Source organism: Aquila chrysaetos, chromosome 14 (assembly GCF_900496995.4).
Source record: "Aquila chrysaetos chrysaetos chromosome 14, bAquChr1.4, whole genome shotgun sequence".
NCBI lineage: Eukaryota > Metazoa > Chordata > Aves > Accipitriformes > Accipitridae > Aquila > Aquila chrysaetos.
Genome location: NC_044017.1, coordinates 30,629,041 through 30,647,441, shown reverse-complemented (window position 1 = coordinate 30,647,441; position 18,401 = coordinate 30,629,041). Strand labels below are relative to the sequence as shown.

Genomic DNA, 18,401 nt, shown 5'->3' with positions numbered 1-18,401 from the left:
CACCCCCCCCCCCCCCCCCGAAACTTAGAAACTTAAAGCAGTTCGGAGTCACTACATAAGGATTTTAAAACTTTTAATAAGCTTAAAAAATGTAAAACATACACTTAGTTTACACAGTGTACAAAAATATTTACAAATACTTCTATTAATGCATAGAAACAGATGTAAGGAAAAACGCTGCACATAAGCATACCCATATACATAGAAAAACATTGTGCCTTAGGAAAGAAAGTGCCTTGTGCATTTAAAAAATCCATTTGTGAACTCAAAATCAGTAGTTTTAAGTGATTATAGCAATTTTGAAATCACAATGAAATTTCTTTAAGTGGAATGCATGATTAACCAAAAATATTTATGAGATTAACACAATGCCACAAAAATGCAGAGCTATGCATCCTGCTTTACCACCCTCTGTGAGCACAGAAGGACTGCTCCACAACTTGCATCTCACACGCTGCCTTTCCTGGAATTCAACAACAACATTTAATAAGAACCTTGACGTAACTGTTCAGTTAATGGCCCTGAAGTTTTGATATACATTTCACTCAAAGTAATGCTTAAAGGAACTTGTGGTTGATTTCTACACGAAGTGTTTCCCTGCATGTAACAGCAACCTGGGCCTGTCTGCTATATGACAGTGCTCCATAGTTCTGGGTTTGGGTGTCTTTTTAAAGGAGGAAAGCAGCCTTTACAGAGGACATAACCTTTGGAGGGGCTTGGTTCTTTTCACACAGGCACCTACGTGACACAGCCTGAACTGCTCAGGGTAAAACTTGCATCTTTCAGATGACACGTAACAGCCAGTAACCATTACAAATAGTTCTTCCCAACAATGAAAGAAGTATGGAAAGTTTCTCTGCAAGACAGGCAGATGAGCATGGACTTGTTTGAACTTCGTTCCTACTTGCAATTTACATATGAATATGCTGAAGAATCACTTATGCCGAAAATCAAGAATGATACACTGGAAAAAAAAAAACTTTCCTCAAGCTACGCAAAACTGACAACTGCAGCAACCACACTTTCAAATGAAGCTGGGTAATTCCCAGCAAATTATGCAGACATCTAAGGACTTGGAACACAGGAAAGCTCTAAAAACAGAAGCAGATTTTTGTATTGCAACAGGTGTTTTGCTGAACTGAAAGCCTGCAAAGATGTCATGTGAAACTTTCAGTTCATTAGAAGCTATTACAGTCAAATTGTATACGCTTCTGAAAACAGGAGAAGCCCACCTCCTTGGAACTACCTATCTTCCTTTACAGAAAGATTGTTCTCTGTCTCTTATACCTCTAAACACTGTGCATCTTAGTCTCAACAGCATAAAGTTGCACTACGCATTTTCACATTCAAGACGACTTAAACAGTTGACAGAAGGTATTCCACCACGTTTGGTTCAGTCTAGAAAATACTGCACTACATCCACTGAATCACGTGAGCAAGCCATTGTTACAGGAGCCAGTTTGCCTTGAAATCACTTCCAGGTTGTTCTCATTCACAACAGTCTTGTAATGACCTCTTCCTTTGGCCAGCATCTCAGACAATAAAGAGCTGATACTCAGGGTAACTTACAAGTTGCTCTGAACTCAAACTGTACATCAACAGAATTCAGTATACAGTTCAGCATGTCAGCAGTCTAATTTCTTCAGCTGTTCATATGTCAAAAAGAACTGGAACAGCTGATTAAGGAAAACTGTTTCCTGTTCACGCAGTGCAAGATGGTCACTTCACTTCTAAAGGACAGCAGCATCTGTGTGAAATTTTGCTCTTCTCTTAGTTCCCTCCTATGTAATGGTGCTGGTTGACCATTTTTGTTACGCAGAACAGTAAAACTTGCTTCAGGGCACTCCTGTACATCAAAAGCTTTAAGGCTGGTGATGCCAACTGCTTTCCCATCCCTGTTCCTCAGGATCTTAAAGACAGGACTGACAAGGCAGGAGAGTACTACAAAAGCCCTTAGAGACTTCACTCACTTAGCTTTGATAAGCTAAAGTAGGTTTGCTCATGATAAAAAAAAAAAAAAAAAAAAGTACCAACCCACTTCCCAGGGTTCCAATCAGCTGGCTCTTGAAACACAAACCAAGTTGTGTGAGACTAAGATAAATAGAAAAAGACTTCATGGCTAACTGCCAGCAGTTTCCCCAGTTCTAGAAGTAGCCCCCATTTCTAACTCATCTGGTCAATTTTATTTAAAACTAGGCTCCAAACTAAGGAAATGGACAGGTATGAAATTGGAGGAACAGAAAAGTGTTTTGCAAGATGACATTCTAATATTCACTGTGTGAATCACAAATTCAATCTGACCAGCAGCAGCTGACAAGAAAGTGGTCAACTACACCATGTTCCATTCATAAAACGGGAATATTTGTGCTGACATGACACTTTCCACAGAGCACTCTGTGAAACTGTCTGTCAATACTTGCTGTTGTATGGCCAGCTTAATAGTTTTGCACACATTTGAAAAAGGATACGATGATATTCCAAGGACCAAGTCTTAACCAGTTTGGCCAAAACCCTTTATATAGAGCAAAAAAGCCTTCATTCTTCCATGTCTGGAGAAAAAAAAAGAAAACAAACAAAAAACCACACCACACAGCAAGAACACACTTATGTAATTCTTTATTAGTGAGAAATCTAAACAGCAGCTCAACTAACAAGATACTATACCACTGAAGGGGACTGCTTAGTGCTGTAACCTTGATTTAAATATATTGTATGATGGGACAAGGACACATTTCACTAGATAAAGCCAAGATTAGTAACACCTGCAGCATTACCTGGCAGGTAAAGACGTAGTCCATGTCATTTAGTACCCAACCCAGATTCATCCTAATTGCATTCCTGGACTTGTTTTTTTTCAAAAATCTTGCAGAGAGCAGCATGTAAACCTGCAGTTCATGTTAGGCACCCCCTTGAAATTTTTCAGTTTGCTTTATGGACTTCACAAAATCGCACTGGACAGTGTGACTTGGACTGTTAAACAAACTGGACTGTTCAGTCAACAGCAGCTTCCTACCCACTATTCCGCATGTAAAAGGCCATCATGCTCCTACCTCATACCCAATTTAGGGATTGAAGAAACCAAGCCAAAATCATCAGAGACTGAAATTGCCTTTGGCTGTACTAGGCTTCCTATTATGCAGTAAGCAACAGAGAAAAGCATCTGCCCTGGAAGATGTTGTTCTTTAAGAACTGACCTATGAAATTACTGTTTCCTATCAATATCCTAACATCATAAAAAGTTAAGTAAGAGACAGTGCTGCTGAGAGACTCAGTCTACTCATCCAAGTACCAAAAGGAAGTAAGTGCCTGCAGTACAAGCTAACTTTCTTCCCGCCCTTCTGTCAAGACGGTAGATAATTTTCACACCAACTGCATTACTGGCAGTACAGTCCTTCTGAGCATAATGGCAAAAAGCACATTTAAGTTTCCTTAAAAATTAATCCAAGTAACTTGGAACAATTTCAGGTTCTACACCAAAATCACTGCTTGATGGCACCAGTTTCTACTTATGCTGATACACGAACTACTTACTTGTAACAAGCAATCCAAAGTACCCTTGTAGTTTGAGTGTCCTCCATGTTGTTGGCTTCTCTGATTCATCATACGTGTTCTCACAACATCAATTGGGTTGGATGCAAGGGCTCCAGCTAACCCACAAGTAAAACTTGAGCTAATAAAAGAAAGGTTTATTGAAATTTGACCTAGCACATTTAAAGGTGCACAAGAATTCCCCCTCCCCAGAGAACATGTAGTAATAATGAGTGATTACTGCTTTTAGTTAAAAGTTACTGTCCTGGTTTCAGCTGGGAGAGAGTTAATTGTCTTCCTAGTTGCTGGTTCAGTGCTATGTTTTTGAGCTAGGTATGAGAAGAATGTTGTTAACACACTGATGTTTTCAGTTGTTGCTAAGTGGTGTTTAGCTAAGTCAAGGATTTTTCAGCTTCTCAAGCCCAGCCAGCAAGAAGGCTGGAGAGGCACAAGGAGTTGGGAGGGGACACAGCCAGGGCAGTGACCCAGACTGGCCAATGGGGTATTCCATACTGTGTGACATCATGTCCAGTATATAAACTGGGGGGAGTGGGGGCGAGGGGAATTGCTGCTCAGGGACTAACTGGGCGTCAGTCAGCGGGTGGTGAGCAATTGCACTGTGCATCATTTGTATATTCCAATCCTTTTATTATTACTGTTGCCATTTTATTAGTGTTATCATTAGTAGTTTCTTCTTTTCCGTTCTATTAAACTGTTCTTATCTCAACCCACGAGTTTCACTTCTCTTCCCAATTTTCTCCCCCATCCTGCTGGGTGGGGGGAAGAAGTGAGTGAGCAGCTGCATGGTGCTTAGTTGCTGGCTGGGGTTAAACCACAGTTACACCAGTTAATACATGTGAGAAATTATTTTTATTTACTATAAAGCATCATTTTGAAGATTTGATATACAGCCCTTACATACAATTTTGGTATACCTGAAGAAATGTTTGTGCCTCTGAAAATAGCAAATATTTGATTGGAACTTCCCTCTAACCTCAATTTGTTTGAGGATGATTCAGACCATCCACAAAACAAAATTCTATATTCAAAAGAAAGTTAAATCCAAGTCCTACATAAAATTAGCTTCCATACCATGTGCTACCATTTGAAATGCTATTGCATTAAAAAGTATAAACACATCAGAAGTATATTTACATCTAGAGTGATTACAGAAAAATCCCTCATAATGAGAACTAACCAATGATGAGCTATGCAAACAGTTAGTTATACAAACTTACAGGAAGTGAGTATATACTGTATCTCCCATAAATCCAGATGCAATTATGTGCTTCTTGGTAAGATCATACATTGGCAGTTCCACTCCAACAACAATAGCAGCTCTCTGTGCTGTCAATGATACTCCCTGTCAGAAGAGAGGATATAGTTGAAATTTAAAATTGAACTTGTGCACCATCAGAAAAGCCTAGATTTTACAATACAAAGCAACACACCATGAATGTGTTAAGAACATTGTAAATTCAAATAAGATTAATTAGTACAAGTCTTAGACATATGTGCTCCAAAAATGCAAATTCAAATTAATAGATAAATCACATTTCCACACTGAACGGCAATTTCAGTTCCTTTATGCTACCCCATCTCTGCTTAACACCTCAATTCTTACATCAACAGTCAGCTAAGACCTCAACAATCACGTGATACTGGCTCCCCTCACTGCTAACTGAAAAACTGACAAAGGAAGATGAACAGAAAAATGGAAATCAAGAAACTTTGCAGAGAAAAGCACACCAATAGAAAAACATTTCTATTTTCCAGCTGTTTCAGAACAATTGTCCATTCTTGGGCTTCAGTTGTTACAGTCACTGACTGTAATTGGCATAAGAGACAGCCTACAAGACTGAGTACAAGAATTCCTGAGCTAGAGGGGATGTTCATTAATACCTTCACTTTCAAATGTTCTTTAGTGTATCTTTTATAAAAGAACAGAGCATACAGACAGAGAAGTGCCTTGCGAAGGGTTGCTGAACTGATCCTAGAGCCAGTCACCATAATTTAAGCCTCCATTTGTCTCCCCTTTTTTAAGAAGTGGCTAATCCTTGAACATAACAGTGGCAGTAACTCTTTGTCAAAATGCACCGAGACACCAGCAGTGAAGTAGTCATGACAAATTACACACATATTAGCTACTGACTTCTCTGTATTTTGGCTGAGAATACTGTAGAAGTACGTGAAATTCAGTTGAGCAAGAAAGCGTACTTGAAGCGTAGGATATAGTTCAAAAAACTTACCTTCCATAATCCTTTAGTGCCTTCCTTTTGGTAAATCTGTATGAAGTTGCCCATCATTCCTCCTTGAATCACACTACCTTGGGCTTGCATTCTGATCTGAAATTCATTTGAAGATAAAATTAGAAAATAAATACTTTTCAAACATACAACCCATAATAGTTTAATACAGTTTCATTAACATTTGAAGTTACAATCTTTTAAGTAGTAAAGTCAACTTCTGTTTGACTACAGATTAAGAGCTGACATTATCATAACCATGATGCAATCTTTCGAAGTGCCTTAACTATCCAAATGCAGCTGCTAATTTTGAACGAGTACGTGGTGTAGTTAACTGCATTAAGTCACTTCTATTTCTGTACTTGTACACTACTCCATTTAGATTAGACTGACAGATGGGTTCTGCAGGATGTTCTTCACAGTGTTCTCACAGGAACATGTGAAAATGAAAGGTTAAAAAGATTAAGGTTTCAGCTAGTGAAGATCCATGGTCTTTGACCTTGGGTACTTCCCAAGAATGTCCTTGGGAACCTGCCATGGTAATCACCAAATACAAGTCTGGTGACAGGCAAGTTGGTACAGGGACATAATTTGGGGAAATAACTAATTGAAGCTACACTTGAAATAGAAGCTTATATTTGAAATGCCTCTACATAACCACACTAGCCCTATGAAGCATGAAGTTTTTAGTAGTTTTAGAAGAACAGAGAGAGTTTTCTTGAATTTTTCATTAGAGGCAGTCATGTAAGTCACATGCTACAGTTTCGCAAGTTAAATACCATCAACCCTTCTAAGTAACTGGAAAAGAGGTCATTGACTATCATTAAGCTAACAGCTTCTTAAAGAGGTGATCGTTTACCAATTCACTTCGACTGATGCTGGAACACTGTTTCCATGGGACACTGGATTGCAAAGCCTCTCTACAGGATTAGAGAATCACACAGTACAAGTAGCACTCACTGAAACTCTTGCCTCTGAATTGATCTTCACCTATTTTGAGCTCTAGAAACATCCTAGTGCAAGTGTTACCAAGAAGTATAGATGAAATATACAGTGTGGCTTCCACACAAACACTACAGCATGGAAGTTAGAAAGAGTCATCTTAAATTATTCTCTCCCCACCCCCAGAAAAAGCTATATGGATCCAACTGCCTCCCCAGCCATCAGTTTCCTGGTGCATACTTCCAAATAATTAGTATAGACCAGAAGGACATTCCAAGAATTCAGGACATTACTGATTTTTAAAAGTTAAGAGATGAGAATAAATAGGGTTACAAAACAACAAATCCTATATTCATCAGGAGATTCTGCATCTCCTCAAGGAGAGGACAAAAACCAAGGACAAAGTCTATGTAACACATAATTACCTTTAAGACATCTGTAGGGTTAGCAATAGATGATGAGATTACTCCCGAAAGAATGCCACATAGAACATTTATCATCAGGGTTTCATCTATTCCATAAACAAAGAAAAAGAGTTTAGCTGCAGATTTACAAAGCTTAATATGCCTAAGGGCAGGATGATGCCACCCCTCCTTTAACCAGAGAGAGTGCCAATTACAGAAGCCTTAAAAACTGCTCTGACAAGTTCTCCTTGCCGACTCACTTTGCTGTAATTGGTACAAGGAATGTCTTCTCAGTAGCCTTGGTTCAAACCACTACAGTAAGATATGAAATGGAAACAACCAGCTTCAAGCAAAACAGTCCTCAATTAAATTGAAAAAAAAAAAAACCCACTCACCTTCTGGATGCTCAACAAACATTCTTTTAAAGCTCTGGTAAGTGCCTATTTTTATAGTTCCATAGGAAGCTTGCCGTAGCATTGCAGGTGCAATCCTGTAAAAATAGGCAGTGATAATATTTATGCTCAAAATTGCAAAAGACTGATTAGCAAATACTTTTTAGAGCAGGAGAGACTGAACACAAGATACCTACCAGAGGAAGGTTTGTTCATTTAAATCAACAATTTAAATTCACTATAGACAAAACAAGCTTTCGTGGTTTTTGTTTTGGTTTGGGGTTGGGTTTTTTTTTTTGGGGGGGGGGGGGGGGGGGGGGATTGTTGTTGTTGTTGTTTGGGTTTGTTTTTTTTTTTTTAAATAAAGCCTGCAAGAACATGAATGAACTGTGGAAGGATTACTATTAGAGCATACCTCAACTTGTGATCTGTAACTGGCAAGTTTGTCTGAAACATAATCTGCAGATTACATCTTTCCCCCACCATCTTGCATGTTTTAAAGAAAAGTATGCCATTTATACACAGAGGTTAATTCAGCTTTTCTTCTGAGAGATGGAACAGCCATAGCAGCATGGTATAGAATAACTTTAGGCTTAGCTATTTTTTTCAAGTTTTTTTTTAGAAAACATGAATGCTATTGCAGAGTGCAAAGATTGAAGCAATCAACTTCCAGATTATTTGAGGCTAACCAAATACCTTGTAAATCTGAAGCCCAAGAATTCACACACTATGGGCTTATACTTATCAATATACTGTTCATAAACCATTACTGCAAGTCAGTTAATTTTACCCAGAGTATAAGGCTTTCAATCCTTCTTCTCTGCATATTCTGACTAGCGCATGCACCATTCCACGGTAGCGTATCTCTTTGTATTTGGCATCATTAACTTGACCTTGAACCTGCAGACGTGTTTTGGTCAGATCAATGGGGAAAGTACCTTGAAGAAAAATCAGAGAGAAAATTAATCAAGTACTTACCTAACCAAAGACAACAAAGAACATGATATAAGAAACAACAGTGTTCATTATATACTAAAACATATAAAAATACTCCCAGGGAAGAAAGTCTCTCTTACCAAGACTTTCTTCTAAACAAGTGGTTCATTTTATGTTACCTTGCTGCTTCTAAAAGCTTGTCAGAAGCCCTACCTACTTCTCATGTTTACATTTTGCATTCACTATATTTTCAGGCAACATGGTATTGCCTGGTTGTAAACAGCCACACTGAACAGGACTCTGCAATCACAATCAAGTAGAGTTTGGGTGTGTATTCTACCAACATCTTTGAAGAGCATTTCTTTGAAGGCAAAGAAATAAATCCCATAGGACAAGCTATACAGATTCTAGTCTAGAATCTAAAGAAGCAGTAGCAGCAGTATCCATTTCTGTTATTGCTTTCCTGTAGCCTGCTGCTATGTCAAGTTCATACTCTCCATCCTCCCTTTATGAAAGGGTTTAGAAAGCTTATTCTTCCACACCTTATCTTTAGAAAACGGACCAGCTCAACATTCAATACTCACCTAAACACTAACAGCAGTCAGTATTAACTACATCTGTTCTAACGCAGTTTACCAGACAAGCAGGGCTTTTATGAATTGCTTGTCTTCCGCACAAAGCTTTTGGTATTATTGGCCATGTTAAGTCAAGTCAAATAAGAGAGGTTTCAAACTCAAGTTTGAACAGGATTCATATGAGAAGGTAGAACAGAAAAACAAAATAGTAGTTTTAAGTGTAATTTTATACTACATCTACGTTATTAGACAGACTTCACATGCAAGCCCACCATGTCAGACTACGTTCTGCTACTAGGAAAAAACAGATTTCCTTTATATTCATGTACATGCATTTCAGGTAAGACTTTAAAAGGATGTTAGTATTTTAGGTTTGTCTTTAGAGTAGGCACTAAAACATCAGATACACCATCTCACTATAGCAATTATTCTATGTTGCACGCTAACTGAATGTAAGTGTTCAAATCTAATCAGCCACTCGCATTCAAGAAAAGAGAATTTAAATTGCAACACAGTTACTGAGAAAAGAGAAAAATTTTACAAGCTAAGAGCTTGTCTAGTCTAGAAAAACAAAAGCTGTATATACTTATGACCACTATCTAAGAACACATCAACAAACAGCAAATACCAGAATCCAAAGGCAAAGTTTGTAAAAAAAAAAACCCCCCCCCCCCCAAAAAACAAAACAAAAAAACCCCCCACAAAACCCACAACAACCAACAAAAACAAACAAAGACTTATATGGGACATGAGTTTACAGACAGAAGTGTTCTGACATTGTAACAAAGTCCTGAGCAACTCTTCAGTCAGCATTAAAGAAAAAAACTCCTGTTCTGTAGACCACCATATGCTACTGTGTCACTGACAGCATGGAACCAAGCTTGTTTTAGAAGGGATTTTCTGGGTAAAAGAAATCATGTAAACAGTTAAAGGAAAAGCTTACCACATTCTGCAGTGATTGATGCTAAACCTCCATAGATAAAGGGCTTCCAGTTTAGTGCTGACATTATTGATTTTTCTTTCTGTGAAATAAGACAATGATTTAATGCTTCAATAACTACATCTGTTATATATTTATACATGCTAACATTTAATAAAACTTTGTGCCTTGTCCATTTAAGAAGGACCTTCCAAACCTGCTAAGGGTAAAAGCACTTAATATCTTTGACAATCAGAAGTCAGTCGGTAATATTGCACAAAGGCATCTGGGTTCAAATCAGTGTCTCCGCTACGTATTTGGGCCACTACTATCATCAGCATGCAAGGTTAAAGTAGTTTGTCTCCCAGGCATGATTTTAAGGAGCACTGCAGTGAATAGCCTCCAATGATTCTTACCAAGCTGAATTACTTTGACTACACCCTGCAATCAAATGGAACTTTAGGACAGTCATTACCAAACTTGTGTCTTCCCCCCCGCCCCCCCCCCCCCCCAACATTAACATGGGCTGGTATACCTGGACAGAAAATAGAGGCACATACTTTAAGGCCTATTTCTGCTACCAGTGTTCACAATATTCATTCTTGTGAATGTTATATGAAAATAGAGTAATCGGGTGCCTAAGACCTTTTACAGTGAAAAAGGCTGCTCTAACTTAGAGGTCAATTGAGTGAATTTGTCAAAGTGGCCGCAAATCATAATTAACTATGGCACATGCTTTGCAAAATGCTAAAGTAATCCAATTATCTTAGAAAAGAGATAAGAACTGCAAAACCAGACTAGTCCAGCCCACACAAGATTGCCCTTTGCAAAGCCAAGTAGGTCTCTCCACAGCTTATCTTTCCCCTTCCTCATAATATAAATACTTTCCATTCCCCATTTTCTATAATATCCTCCTAAACATTGGATTCTACAGTTATCTTTTCGCCAATTAATTCTGTGGAATAATTGTACCTCAAACTATTTCCCTTGGCACTTCCATTCCCTGTTATTTTGTTTATTCACTTGTACTGCCCACCTGGAAAACATCGCCAATACACCAGTTACTTAGCACCGCCTTTTGTAAAGATGAACATTCTTTGGTCACTTCCTCTAGAAGTGCCAATAATCCAGCATCCAAATGAAGTTAACAGAAGTAGCAGACACTGAGCATGCCCAAATATTTACTGCAGCCCTGGTTTTCCTTTTGTCATCTTTACTTCGGAAGGAGTTAACCTGGGTCTTCAGTCTTCTGACACTCAATACAATAAAAAACCCTAGGAGCTCAAAGCACACAATTTCAAATACTCAACAACTAAGCCCACAGAAATCCATCTTACTCTTTAGGCCACTGCAGAGAACACCACTGATGTAAAAAAAAAAAAAAAAAACCACAAAGAAAAGGCAAGTAAGGGCACCCACTACATTGCCAAAAAGAGCACAGTACAAACAGAGATCAGGACCCACTGGCACAGACTATGGGAGCTTCTCAATATGAAAGCAGCAGAACTACATGGCTACAGCACTGTGCCAGAGGCTGGCCACTTCCAGCTCCAAGTCGCTCATATTCCTGTCCTGCTGTGATTAATGGCAGATCATTTAATTAAGGGAGACAAAGCCAAGATCAGTTTCCTCACTATCAGCCACACACAGCATCTTTGCTTTTGAGAAACTATCAAAGATGAAAATAGAGTTAACTTTTTTCCCCTCAACACATCAAAACAAACTTTCATCTATCACAAATCCCACAACACTGAAAAAAACCTTAAAATATATATCTGTACTTTTGTTTGTTTTGTATTTCCCTCTGCCTAGGCAAGGAAGGCTACTCAGTTTTTCCATGCAATTCTGGGGCACTGACACAATGTAGAAGTATGCAAGCACAGCCAAACAAAGTTTTCAATTCATACACAGATTTACTAATATTAGCTGAAGTTTTGATATATGTATAGGATACCCTAATGCAGAAATTTTATAGCACACTGTTCCTCTGAGAGATCCCAAGGTAAAGGCCTCACATAGCACTATCGAGGTTTGTAACTCTGAAAGGCTTACTAGTCTCCTTTCCTGCTATTTAGGCTAAACTAACCATCCGAGTCCTTCCAGTTACTTCTACCTAGCATCCCTCCTTCTAGCTTTCCATACTTACAGGAAGAAATTAAAACAGAGTGGCAGAGCTTACCTCAAAAAAAAAAAATCCAAGGCATATCAGCAACTTCGCCTTTTCTCCTCTACCGTCTCGTTTTCTGAATTCCTGTTTTGCTTCTTCTCAGAAATTCTTCCCTACACTGATAAAAATAGTAAGCATCTCCTTAGAAGAATTCCATTGGCAACTGGCAATTCAATTGGCAGACTACTTAAAAATGAAGTCCAGCCCTCATTATAGAATAAATTGAGGTCTCCAATTCTACTAGAAAGAAATCAGCCTTATCAAATATACATTGTTGTTCCCCAAACATCATTAAGATGACAGAGGCAATACTAACCCTGAAGGACACTGGGTTAGGGGTTAATAGAGCAATTCATCCACAAACTCTTTGCAAAAGTCAGAAGCAAGTTTGATTGCTTTTTATTAGCAGTGTGACTGAAATAAAATCAAAAGCCAAGGTTCCATAAAAGAACGCATCACTTAAATATTTAGATATTTCCCTGTTAGAGAACAGGCTTTAAAAGTCACATATCAAATTCTTTATTGGTTAACAACATTGCGAGTATACTAGGCACACAGTATACTCCAGATTACAGTGGTTTTAGCCATTTAAGATGGATTTGACCCTTGAATGTTATAGAAGGCTTATGCTAAATGAGTTATTAGTCCTAAAAAGTTATTACCTGTAATATAAGCATGCACATACAAGACAGTTATCCAAGCAATACTTTCTAACTGCATGGATTACCCTGCAGGCACACAGCTACAGACTTTGTATTCAAGCAGGAAAGCACCATCAGAAATAAATAAATAAAAAAACCCTCCAAAACACAGGACTAAAGCTAGCAACCTCCGTGGCAAGTTTCTGCAAGATACCTGCTCTCTTACAAGCACGAAAGCCAGTGAAACCCCCCCCCTCCGCAACTAAAGGGATTGCCTGTAGCACTCCCCGTCCCCCCATCAGCAGCGCGACCATCCGCTGAAAGAGCCGGAGCCCGCAACGGCCTCGCCGGCCGGGCGAAAGATAACTCCCACCCGCCAACCCGAGGGGCCAGCCGCCGCCTCCCCGCTCACCGCCGCAGCTTCCTCCACCGCCGCCGTCCCGCCGTGCCCACCGCGGCCACGCTCCGCCGCCGGCCCGCCGTTTATAAAGGCCTGCCGCGCTGCCCTCGGCCGGGGCGGCCGCTGGGGAACGCGGGGCCCCGCCTCGCTTCCCCCGTTGGCGGGCTCGCCTCAGGGGACGAGCTGGCGAGGTCGGGGGGGGGGGTAAGGGGCGGATTTAAAGGGGCCGTGAGGGGAGGTTTGGGTTGGGGGGGACGCCTGAGCCGGTCTGTAATGAACCGGGGAAAAAAATTAACCGCCCTGTCCTGCCAGTCAGAAGTCTCCCTTCGCCGCTGGCCCTTGGGAGACTTGCGTGTGGCCGGGCGGGGTGGTATTTTCCACTAGCAATCCCGCCCCAGGAGGCTGGAACAGGTATGTCAGGTATTTCAGTGCTCCTCGGTTAAGGAACGGGTCACTCACCCCTCGGGGTTTTTCCTCATCATTAACTATAACGACGTTGGTTTTGTCCCCCGGTTTACAGCTGTACGGCCGCCTGTGCTGGCTGGCGGCGCGACAGCAGTATCTGGGTTCAGCTTCCTTAAATCGGTACGGGAAACTTAGGTAGCTGCTCTGTGGAGGAACAGAGAGGGGCCCGGTGGGTTTAAATAGCTACTTTGCTCTTTAAAATACCCCGTCTAATATTTTTGACAAAACAGTTCCACAGGTGATTTTTTGTATTATTATTATGCGCCTTTGTGCAATTCTAAGTATATTTCTTTGCATTACCAACGCTGAAATTATGCAGCCAGTATGCAAGCTTTATATTGCTTTGTAAATGTATATCCAGTGCCCTTCCAGAAGGATGGCAGCGTGCCGTACAGGACATCGGCTGTGGCCACCACAATGCTGCCTGGCCAGAGGAGGAACATCTTTCGGGGACATCCGAAAGGGCAGGTCTCCGCTGCTGTGCAAGTGGCAGCTACCAGTCCACCAAGGCTGGGCGAGAACCAGAACTAGTCCGTTCCCTTGGTTCAGAGCCCAGGACTCCCTGTGATATAGTTGAAATTAGCTCTTTTCTCTGCCCCTAAAGGCAGCCTGTTCTGGCAACTTGGTGCTTTCCCTTTCTGACTGAAGAGCTGCCAGACGTGCTTGTAGGATCTATCCCTGTGGTGCAGCCCTGCTGCTGCTGTCACTCCGCTGCCTGGCTAGTGGATGGCATGCCTTACCCCTGAAAGGTCAAAACATCCTGCTGTATTGCTCCCCGCGCTGATCTCGGGGCAAGGCTGGCAGCTGAGAAACTTTGTTCAAGCTTACCCGCTGGTGGAGGAAGGGGACAATGCCCCTTCAGTTCTCATTGAGAAGCTAGCTGTGGCCTTACATGAATCTGTCAAAACATAAGGAATTAAAAAATTGGGTCACAGTGTGCTGTAAACGCTTCATACGGTGAAAATAGTTCTCTACAACCATCCAAGTCCATCGCAGACCTCCCAGAAATTTTATGTTTCAGTTGTTATGGCTCGGGCAGCCCACAGAGTTCATGCTCCAATTGCAGTGTTGCAAAGGTATCTTTGCAGATGGGCCTCTCAGAAAATAGGTACAAACTCACACCTCAGAACTGGTACTCATGTTCAGACCCCCTCCTGAAACTCCTAGTAACTGCCTAGTACTTTCCAGGTGTTATATCTACAGTGGGGAGGGTCTTATTTGAGGTAAACTTTGAATGGCTCCTTTCTTTCTTTTTGCACAGAGATCATTTGGACCGATTCTAATGCTGAGTGATTTTGCAGGACAGCCACTTCTGTTTTCTGACTTCCCAAATGTCTCTCTCCTTTTAAGAAGGACTTTAGTTCCACTTTGACCTTAAGTTGTTCCTGGAGTTTGGCCAGCTCCTTCCGCCGGCAGCCGGTTTTTATTATCTCTGATGCAAACCAGTTCCTGCTCACACATTGCAGCTTGCACCTGACTGCATTTCTTAAGTACCTGTTAGTACTCAACTGTGTACTTCTGAGTAAAGAGGAATTCAGGCTAACTTTTGTTACTTCTAGTGATTTTTGGATGGGTCCTCTGAATAACCTCTTTTCTTGAATTTTCAACCCAATTCATACCACGAGATACGTAATGCTTTGATCAACAGCCAATAGACTATATTTGGCAAGCTGCCTTGAGCCTGACATCAGTGCCATATCAGCAGTTGACTTTGGTGCTCAGCATCTTTTCACATGTCTCCGAACAATCCATGTGCTACTGGTGTGCTACTGGTGTGCTACCGGTTACACAGTCTTACAACAGTTTTGACCAAAAGCCAGTTCTTTCCTAGCTGCGTAGGGCTAAGGTTTAATTAATTAGTTCCCAGGCCCCTAAACTTACTGCTCCTGAGTTTCCTCACACATTTTTTGATTCTTTTTTAAACAAAAGAGGGGCACCCATTCTACCAGAGAGCTCTGCTTTTTGTGCATTGATTCTCGTTTCACTGTTTCCGCTGCTACTTACATAGGAAAATCGTTTCTCCTCTGGTCTCTGCAGTGGTGAAGGCAGTTTTGCCTAGTGTTCTACTGCTTAAATGAATGGTTAGTGAAGTGACCCAGATGGTTATGGGCATTATTCAAACTACCTTGTCGTTTTGTCACTAGTTGTAACTGCTGGAAAGTTTCCTTTGTCCATTGGAAACTTTCATAATTATTAGTCACATAATTCATTTGCTTTGTTCGTGTCCCATTGGCTGCATGCTGAAAACAAGTCTGGCACATGGGAGTCAACTGCTCCCTGCCCTGGCTCAGCCTTTCTCATCTTCGGTGTTTGCACTTTCTGTCTGGGAAGGAGTTAATCTGACCCTCAGTCATAGAGCAGATGACTTTGTTGGAAAAAATAAACACTCAACGTGCTATTGGCATGTGTAAAAAATGTAAGACATATTAAATAGTCCTTCCATTGTGTTTGCCAGGGGCAAAGCCGCAGCTGGAGCACCACGTCCAGCTATGTGTGATGCATTTCAGGAGGGCTGTAGAGCGGAGTTAGGAGGATAAGGCGAGGGATACAAAACACGATCTGCAAGGAAAGATTGCAAGAAGTGACTTGTTTATTTTAAAAAAGATTGAGGATAACATAATCTTCAAGACTGAAAAGTGGTCGTACAGAGGAAAGGAATTACCTGTTCTCCACCACTTGTATTAGACATTAGAACAGACTGGCTAGTGGTATGGACAGCGCTAGATGAGACTGACTGGGAAGCTTGCAGTGCCTTCGTCATCACAAACTTTTAAAAACTGTTAAGCAGCTGTTTCTCAGGAATAGTTTCAGTCTGGATGATCCAGTCCAAGCATCGGGATGGACTCTCAAGGATCTTTCCAGCCCTTTTTTCTGTAATTATTCAATGACATTTCCTGCTCCAGCTTCTAGCATGTCATACAGGCATACAATGACAACACATCTTACAGTTTCTAATGTAGTAACAGACTCTGCTGTGCAGAGTTCAAGGAGAAAGGAAAGTGAAAGCAGGAATAACAGTAAATGTTATTTTGTAGCCTTTTTGTTAATAAATATTTTTTGATGATCTGATTTGGGCCCTGGCATTGGCAAGAGCCAAAGGTCTTTATTGTATCCTCGTTTTGTGGATATAAAAGGACCATGTTATTTGTTTTTAATGCGTAAAGGGTGAAGAAACGGAGGACAGTTCCGGGCTTTGAGGGTGAAGGAACTGAGGATAGTTCTGGGCTTTGAGCGGACGGAAGAGTCATACAGCACGAGTTCCCAGCAAGGCAATTCTAGTAAATGTAAACCTGGAATCCAAACAAAATTTTCTGAAAGTGTTGCAATCTTCCAGCAGGTCCTGGGAAATTGATTTCTGTTCATTTCTGAGACTCCCTACAGAGATAATAATTCCTATGTATGTCACGGCGTTGGATTTGATGTTATTTGAAAAGCTGTTAAAGATTCTCAGATAGGAAGGCACTACAGAAGGCTTTTCATTACTATACAATACTTTCCGACCTTAACAGGTGATCTGAGAAGTAGGCTGTTGTCCTCTGATCGCTTGCCAAATAAAGATCAGTCACAATTGCTTCACAGAGGCTTCTGTCCAACATGGCACTGCAGCTAAACAAGCAGCAGCTGGAAGAAATTATGCCAATTTGAATGCTAGCAGATGCAACACAAAGAAAAGCAAACATGTTTCTACGCCCTACTAAAAACCAGGCAGCATGTGCTGCAAGATATGGCCTAACCTTTTCCACAAGAGATGATTCAATGTTGAACGAAGGACAGAGAGGTCGGCGTGTCACCAAAGAACATGGTACATACAGTATGTTTTCTACCACTTTAAGTACACCCCTCACTTGGCAGTACTCAATATCCAGGGACAGTGGGACTAAGCATCTGCTGGGGGAAATACTTATTTGCACTTGACTATCCTGTGAAAGCAGAGTTGCAGTTGAAGTAGTTCTACAGTAACAGAAATGTGACTCATACATGATAACAGACAGTGAGATGTGGCGGCAGATGACCCCAAGCCATGTCCTTCACGGTACAGGATTTAGGTCGATCAAAACACAGAAATGCCTATGTAAGACATTTCAAACTTTCAGTGCTGTTACTTTTTAAAGGAGCCTCACTATTCTCTTTCCTGATTCCCAAGTTTTCATCATTTTCCCATAGTATCTATGGAATACTTTGCATTAAATCATTACCCAAATAATCCAGCTTTTCTTCTGTTTACCACAGTCTGGCTGTGGGTAACCCAGCTTTTCCTATCCATGTTTGAATACCATTTCCTTCTTTTTAACTTTAAAAATGTACTTTACAAAAATTTGTAAAATGAAGCATTTAAGTAACATCACAATTTTTTTTAACTTAAAAGGTTTGGAAAAACCAGGATGCTTTCTGAAGTACTTTCTTGCTTCGCAGGCCTGCTGATTCACAGCATGACAACACCAGGGTCTCAGAACTAACGCTGTGTTTGGCTAAGATGAGCTGATTGCTGTTAACCTTGAGCAAGACAGGTTAGTCTGCACAGCAGGAGAAAACAGCTGTAGGATTTCATCCTTATGGTAGTCATCTGTCACGAAAAACACATCTTGGACAAGTCACTCAGGATCTTTAGTGTGCAGTGGGATTCCTTGCCAATGCCGCAAAGCAGCAGCCGCAGGTAGGAACTCTCATCTCCACTCGCTTCCAGTCACAAGGCCTGACAGTGAGGGAAAGTGGTGGTCTTCAAGGGGCTGAACAGGCACAGACTGTGGTGATAGACACCCTGGGCTTCTGGGGAAACGTGGCAGCT

The 18,401-nt window shown here is 40.9% G+C and overlaps 1 protein-coding gene across 1 annotated transcript; it reads right to left on the bottom strand.

The window, feature by feature from the left end:
* Positions 1 to 108: 108 nt before the first annotated feature.
* Positions 109 to 13,302, bottom strand: SLC25A30 (solute carrier family 25 member 30). Its single transcript, XM_030036354.2, has 11 exons — positions 13,163 to 13,302; positions 12,122 to 12,227; positions 9,967 to 10,045; positions 8,303 to 8,450; positions 7,516 to 7,610; positions 7,142 to 7,227; positions 5,778 to 5,873; positions 4,767 to 4,891; positions 3,532 to 3,670; positions 2,469 to 2,549; positions 109 to 1,667 (listed from the first exon to the last, which is right to left on the bottom strand). Exons 3-11 carry the CDS (start codon positions 10,028 to 10,030, stop codon positions 1,626 to 1,628), a joined length of 876 nt encoding a protein of 291 aa, XP_029892214.1. The 5' UTR covers positions 10,031 to 10,045; positions 12,122 to 12,227; positions 13,163 to 13,302; the 3' UTR covers positions 109 to 1,625.
* Positions 13,303 to 18,401: the final 5,099 nt, after the last annotated feature.

What these genes read in the sequence shown, in the direction of transcription:
- SLC25A30 (XM_030036354.2), bottom strand. Translation starts at nt 10,030, where the DNA reads ATGTCAGCACTAAACTGGAAGCCCTTTATCTATGGAGGTTTAGCATCA. An exon ending in GTTTGTTGAGCATCCAGAAG is followed by an intron (nt 7,228 to 7,515) that starts GTGAGTGGGTTT and finishes TTTATGGAATAG; the next exon opens with ATGAAACCCTGATGATAAAT. An exon ending in TTGGTCCTTGGAATATCATC is followed by an intron (nt 1,668 to 2,468) that starts GTATCCTTTTTC and finishes CAGCTGTTCCAG; the next exon opens with TTCTTTTTGACATATGAACA.